This window comes from Solanum stenotomum, chromosome 1, assembly GCF_019186545.1.
Source record: "Solanum stenotomum isolate F172 chromosome 1, ASM1918654v1, whole genome shotgun sequence".
Lineage (NCBI taxonomy): Eukaryota > Viridiplantae > Streptophyta > Magnoliopsida > Solanales > Solanaceae > Solanum > Solanum stenotomum.
The window spans coordinates 41,378,452-41,386,058 of record NC_064282.1 but is presented as its reverse complement, the minus strand read 5'-3'; the positions used below and the strand labels follow the sequence as shown (position 1 = coordinate 41,386,058).

At 37.6% G+C, this 7,607-nt stretch overlaps 1 protein-coding gene across 1 annotated transcript; it reads right to left on the bottom strand.

The window, feature by feature from the left end:
- Positions 1-6,533: 6,533 nt before the first annotated feature.
- Positions 6,534-7,262, bottom strand: LOC125850701 (uncharacterized). The gene has a single exon (XM_049530584.1). It carries the CDS (start codon positions 7,260-7,262, stop codon positions 6,534-6,536), a length of 729 nt encoding a protein of 242 aa, XP_049386541.1.
- Between the last annotated feature and the right edge of the window lie 345 nt (positions 7,263-7,607).

The following is a 7,607-nucleotide window of genomic DNA, read 5'->3' as shown; positions in this document are numbered from 1 at the left end:
AATCAAATGGTTATAAGAGATTAAACCTTGATTTAAGAAAATGAAAAAGAATGGAGAAGACCCACTTCCAACTTGGGGAAGATGAAATCCTTCTCTTCAAGTCTCCCATAAAACCCTCTCAAAATTTGAGAGAAAAATATCCAAAAAGTAGTATTCTACTTTGAAAATAATAATAAATGTTCGACACTTCTAAAATTAATAACACGTCTAGTATTTATAGACTTCAAAAAATAGCGCTGGCGGATCTTTCGACGAATTAGTCGATGCCGCTGAATGACTTGGCGATTCGCCCTTCGTATGTTTTATTGTCGTTTCATGCTTGCCTTCAGTATCTTCATGTTCTAGACCATTGGGAGGTATATTAATTCTTTGTGGAACTATTCGGCGAAGCGCCGACTACTCCTGTCATCGCCTTTTTTATCCTTCTCCTTCAGGGCTTCGCATACTGGAACAAAGGGCGGAGTAAATCCCTTCGGCGAATCGCCAAGTGTGCTTGGCGATGCTCGGGCTTTAGCTTCTTCGTTCTTTTCAACCTTTTTGTTTCTTTTTGCGTCTAAGTGTCCATGCTTTCACTAAAACTTCAAATACCTAAAACTTAAGAGTTTTCATCAGATATTTAGACAAAATAAGCATTCGAGGACACTATTCTTATCAAAATAAATTCCTAAATGAGTCCAATTTTTGGACTCATCAGGGGGTAGGGGTAAATGGAGTGTGAGTGATAGGGTGAAGTCTGAGTAACCCAACTCATAATCCTCTCTTGGGGTTTTCTTGCCTGTTTTCCTTTCCCCCAAGAGACTGTTTAATTTATGTTGAACTGCAACGGATTGTATGTGTAGAAGCATGAGAAATAATGAAGCATGATGTCAAAAGCTTTTTGAAAAAAATGATACTCGTCCAAAATTTTGTGGTATGTGCTAAAATTTGTAGGCTAGAATGAGTTGAATGTGTTGGCTCTGAGTATGACATGATAATGAACCAACTTGATGGCATGAATTAAGCTAAAACTTGAACTAGGTAATCTGATAATCTGATAATGAAACTATGTGCCAAGGGTGTGTGACAATAGTTGATTGTTCAAACAATTTTTGTACCAATCTAGAACTTGCCCGGTTAGTCCTGCTAAGACAATCTACTCTAGAGGCTAGGAAGTGATCATAGGCCCTTATTCTGATAAGTCCACAAATTTCCTAAAAAGAATCCAACCAAATGAAATTAATGTTCCCTTTGATCCAAATGCTTTAAGCCTGAATTAGACCATTTCTTTCTAAACCCCTAACTCACCTTCCCATAATCTACTGTGTTGGTCTTGGTCCCTCCTTGGACATGTGCACCTCGATTTAGGCCAAAAGCCTAAGTTGAGGGTGGCTAATGCAAAAAGTGACCTTAATTTTGTCCCTGATCGATATTGGGTATTGTGCACCTCAACCAATGGAAAATCCATAAGTTGAGGGTGGCTATGAAAGAGAAAATTGAAATAAAAATGGGTATTAAAAGAGTTTTGTGTTGAAAAAGAGAAAAAAAAAAGAGGAGAGGATGTGGCTTTGTGCAAAAGAAAGCAAACAAAAGTGTTGAAAGCTAAAGAAGAGAATAAAATGCAAGAAAAAGAAGAAAGAAAAAAAATAAAGAGCTAAAAAATCGAAAGCCACATTCATGGTTGAAAAGAATTAAGGGAAATAAGAAAAAAATGGTAGTATGTCAAAAATAGGGCAAAAAGAGGTAGAAAGCCTAATGTAATGTCAAGGAGGGCATAAAGTCACTAAAGAGTATCCAAATGTACCACACCTGACCCTGAGCCTATGTTACAATCCAAGAAAGTCCTACAGTGATCCTAGAAACTAGTTTGGAGAGTCTAAGTAGTGAAAATAAGGGCAAGCATATGATATTGAACACTAACTATACTTGAAGTTACTTCTGAGTGTGAGTGTTGAATGAATCCTTGTACTCAATATCAAATTCATTGTGTGAAAAGGGATTTCGTTTGAAGTAAGAGCACTAGTTATTTTTTCGGAAAGTTGGTACCTTGGTGATAGTAAAACAGTGTATGTTGTGTGTTGGTTGGTCGGTCCTTGTCATGTTTGGATCCACACAAGTTAGCTTGTTGAGTCTGAGAGAAGATTTGCACTCAAAAAGAGAGTCGTGGTAGAGAGCCAAGTGATTGCTTGTGCTTGAAATATTTGCTTCTATACAAGTGTCATTTAGAGTCTTAGTGCGTCACTTGAGGACAAACAATGAATTTAAGTTGAGGGTGTTGATTAACCATGAATTTATGATATTTTTAATACATTTCACTTAAGAGTTGAGTGTGTCTAGGGCCATTTTGTATTGGTTTTTATGTATTTTTATCATGTTTGCAGGAAATATGTTCAGACGTGGAAACTGAGACACACAACTGAAGGATGTGAATAAAAGAGCATCTACGGAGGTGATCTACGAACCGTAGGTCCATTCACGCTCCGTAGATGATGACCGTAGATGGGCAGGCAAGGCTTGAAGGAAAATCAGGAAATTCTTGACCAAGTGTGGAACCACGGTTGCAAACCAAGGACCGTAGATCGACCTACGGGTCGTACTGCTGTTCCGTCAAATCATTTAGAGAGGGGCTCCAGTACCTGATTTTGAAGATTCTAAGTATGGATCTATAGAGGAGGATCCACGGACCCTAGATCAATCCACGGTCCGCACTATGGACCGTCGATTTATTCAGAGAAGTGGAGATTTTGAAGATTGGAAAATTGCCTAAGTCCTGAGCCACGGAAGGGACCTAGATTTAGTGTGATACTATCTAATAGTCTAATGTTGATTGGTGCGAGGGTGAAAACTAAGCCATACATCAATGTGATGTCTAATATTAGATAAAGGTAAGGGTTAGTAAATTATACACACGTAGCCGAACCAATATGCGGGGTGAAATTCTCTAGATGCTGGACCAAGGATTTAAAGATACCTAACTTATCACTTTGCATGTAATACACTAGGAAATGATTGCTATTACTAGGATTATCGAGTTATGAGCTTATAGGGAACACATACACCCTAGTTACTTTCTCATCTTGATAACAACTATAGTTTGAATCTTGCTCATTGATTACTTACATAATTTCCTGAATTTATTTCACAAATCCCCCCCCCCCTTTAATTACTTGTTTTCGGGAATACATTGACTAAACGAATATAATCGTTGGTTAAAGTTAAGTCTAAACCATATTCCTCGTGGGATCAACCCCAACCTATAAATTGGGTTCTTTACTTGATAACAATTGCGTATGCTTACTTAGGGAGGTGTAATTTGAGTGTATCAATGACTATGAGTAATGTTCAATATGGGTTAATTGTGATTATGATTGTCTGGACTGGATCGGGTGTCATGTTCCTACACATGTATATTGGATTGGGTGTCACGTTCCGACACATTAAGAGTTTGTGTGTGGGTTCCATGAGACGACCACTGTAATTATTACATTAATGTCTATTTGTTGTTAATATTGGGAAACTGTATGTTTCTCCTGAAATGATTACTGATTTGTGTATTCTGTATATGTGTGTGTATTGTGTTGTAATTGTTTATCTATGTTTCACTTACTAAAATAGCCACGTGATCTTACTAGTACATTGTGGTTTGTTTACAGATACTGCACTTGTTCGTTCTTTGTTGAGTACAATGCATCTTAAGGTGGCTACTGATAGACCTCAGCTAAGGGATCATTGATCGAATACCGTAATCGAGGGTGAGCCAGTTCTTTCAGGCTGCCATGGATCCTTCCTTGTTTAGTCCATTCTTTTCATACTCAAACGGTTTAGTTAGATTTTGCTTATGTTAGTTTTGGGGTTGCACCCTTTTTTCTTAGACTTGCTGGTTAACATAGTTTTGATACAATGACTTTCAGTTATGGGGGTTAAATTTCTGCGATAGTTGTTGTTAGACCTTCAGAGTTTATGGGAACTCCGTACTTATTTAGTCATTTAAACCTGCTTCTATATCTTTAAATGTTCTAGTTTTTATTACTTTGATTTGTCAGTTTGTAGTAATGGTTCTCCCATCAGAGGGTTAGTGTGGGTGCCAATCACGACGGTTTGGGTCGTGACATCATCTCTTTGCTGAAGGTTTGATTCCTATTGATCAATTAAAGGACTTTATCATAGAGGTCATTGAAGGCAAATTTGAGTCCTCCTTCAAATTTTCTCTAACATATGCAAAGTTATATACCCAAAGGATTGATAACTTGGAGATACTTGAGGGCAATCAACATGGCCAAGGATATCCCAAACAACATATAGTGCACTTTAGTGAGACTTACAATGATGTTGGGACGTATGGTGATTATCTTGTCAAATAGATTTTTTTATCTTTCAAAGGAAATGCCTTTGATTGGTACATATATCTTGAATGTGGTTTTATAGATTGTTGGGAGCCAATAGAGCATCAGTTCCTCAATCATTTCTATAGCACAAGACGTGTCATTAGTATGATTAAACTTACTGATGAGTTGAAAATTTTGAAATGATTTAAGGTTTTTATTTCACCAAATAGTATCTTCAATGCCATTTTGTGTCCATTTATAATGCTTATAAAGTGTTAAGTTACACCTATAAAGCTTAAGGACAAGGAAAAGACAAAATTACGCAAAAATAAGCCAAAAACATAGAATAAAAAAACATAAAAAGGAGAAGCTGAAGCTCACCAAAGTGGCCAGACCTCGCTTAAGGTCTTCAAATGATTGAGACCTCTATTAGAAACCTCACGGAAGGTTGGCGAGAAAAGTGTTCTAACAGCGACTCTCCAACTTAGTCGGTGAGCATTGGTTCTATCGCCAAAATATTTTGGTAGTGCTGTAGAAAATGACTAACAAGTTGGGAGGGGGGGGGGGTAGATGCAATTCTAGAACTTGTCAAATACGAAATGTAAGCTCCTTCAGGCTTGCCAAAAGTGTTCAACACTTGAAACTCTTAGATTGAAACTGAAAGGCAAGGGAGTTGACAATATTGGCCACTACTAAAAAAATGTAAATTACCTAAAGATTTTACTTGGGGATTTTTTCGTAGAAATTTCCTACGAATTTTCTTGTGGAAATATAAAATTCCTAGATTCTAGAACTTTTTACATGTGAAAAATATTTCCCCAAAAAAGTTGGTGGGTAAATTTGGTGCCATTTTCACATTTTTTTTTAAACTGGCAACATTTGTATTTCATATAGTACTTAGGTAGTACTGAAAAACAATATTTACCAAAGCAGAAAGGAAGTATAATCCATCCAACAACTGAACCAAATCTAAATGGATCCTAAAACATCTATGATTGACTCAGTTTCATTGGAGTAGCCATTTGTACACCAAAAGTAGAACAACAAAATACACTTAAGCATTACTTCCTGCAGGTTGTTGTTACTATTCTCAAAACATCTACTATTTCTCTCCCTCCATATATTCCACCAAATACTAGTAGGGATCATCCTCCATCTTTCCCTGTTTGTAGCCCCAACTCCAGCCACTTCCCAACTGAATAGAGTCTCATCAATCTTGCTAGGCATACACCAAGAGATTCCTCTGAGATTAAGGAAAATCTGCCACAGCTGCTCAGTAAAGTTGCAATGTAAGAAGATATGTCTCATTGTCTCATTAGCCTTACCACATAAGTAACATCTGTTGCATGGAGAGATTTCTCTCTTGGCCACATTATCCAATGTCAAAACTGCTTCATTGGCTAGTAGCCATGTAAAGCATGCCACTTTGTGTGGCACTTTGATCCTCCAGATTTCCTTCCAAGGCCATTTGAAGTATTGAATGCCACTACGACTTATCTGTTTGTATCCTTCTTTCACCTTGTAACTACCTTTGTTGTGCCCCTGCCACAATAAATAATCCTCGTCTGTTTGTATACCTTGAAAATTCTCCAGAACCTTAAACAATTCAAGTATTCTGGGAATTTCCCAGTCATTTAGATTTCTTCTGAGGATCAGATCCCATCCTTGTTGTGTCCACATTTTAGCGACAGTCTTCTATTGGTGTTGAGCCAATGTAAAGATATCAGGAAAATGATCTTTGAGGCTCATAGCACCCAACCATTTATCAAACCAAAAACTAGTTTTTCTGCCATTTTGTACCTTGACAGTTGACTGATTACTGAGAAAAGGCCAAAATATTCTGATGGATTTCCAAAGGCTAATCCCATAGGGGGTATTTACCTCTTTGGTTACCCATTTATTTAGCTCCTCATACATGTTGTTGATCACCCTATATCATAGTGCTTGGTCCTCTTGATGGTACCTCCATAACCATTTCACCTTAAGAGCTTTGCAATGGTTTTTGAGATTCTTGATAACTAATCCACCTTGCATCTTACTTCTGATGATGTTCTTCCACTTGACTAAGTGAAACCCTTTTCTTTCCTTATTTCCTTGCCAGAAGAAGTTTCTTCTAATTTTGTCCAACATCTGAACTACTAACTCGAGAATATGGAAGATATATAGCATATATGTAGGGAGAGAATCCAGAACAGAGTTTATCATAGTTAATCTACCTCCCAAGGAAAGGTATTATGATCTCCATCTTTCTAGTTTCTTTTCACATTTCTGCAATATTGGGTTCCAAATGTCTATGGCTCCAGACTTTACCCCCAAAGGCATGCCCAAGTATACTGATGGCAGAGTACCTATCACTCCTCCCAAGGTTTGTGAGAGGTGTTCCATATTCGGAACCACATTAATTGGATACAAATGGCTTTTGTTCCAATTTATATGTAGTCCAGATATAGCTTCAAAGTAGACTAGTATAAGTCTCAAAATCAGCAATTGCTCCTCCTCAGCCCCACAAAAAATTAGTGTATCATCAGCATACTGTAGGTGTGTGATCTCCATACTATTCCCAACAACCTTACTGACTTCAAATCCCTGTATTATTCTTGTTGTCTTGACTATCTTCAACATATTGTTAAGCCCCTCCATAGCTATGATGAGCAGGAAGGGTGATAAGAGATCCCCTTGCCTGATTCCTCTGTATGCACGGAAAAAGCCTTCAGGAGACCTATTGATGAGTACTAAAAACTTAACAGTTGAAATACAAAACTTTATCCAACTGATCCATCTGCTACAATATCCCATTTGTCTCAGCATACTTAAAATGAAATCCCAATTCACATGGTCATATGCTTTCTTAATATCAAGTTTGCATAGTATACCAGGTTTCTTCTGGGACACTCTAGAATCAATTGCTTCATTAGCTATAAGCATTGCATCCATTATCTGTCTGGCTCTGATAAAAGCCATCTGTTGTTTGTCTACTAACTTATCCAAAACTCTCTTCAACCTTTCTGTCAAAACCTAGGACATTAGCTTATAGAAGCTTCCAATTAAGCTGATGGGTCTGAAGTCCTTGACTTCCTTTGCTCCTATCTTCTTAGGAATCAGTGCTATGTAGGTTGCATTATAGCTCTTTTCAAACATCCCAGTTGAGTGAAAATTATGGAAAGCCCCCATAATGTCATGTTTAATGATCTCCCAGCATTTTAGAAAGAACCCCATTGTGTATCCATCAGGACCAGAGGCTTTGTCTATGGCACACATTTTTAAACACTCAAGTACTTCTTGTTCCTCAAAATCTGCCTGCAATGC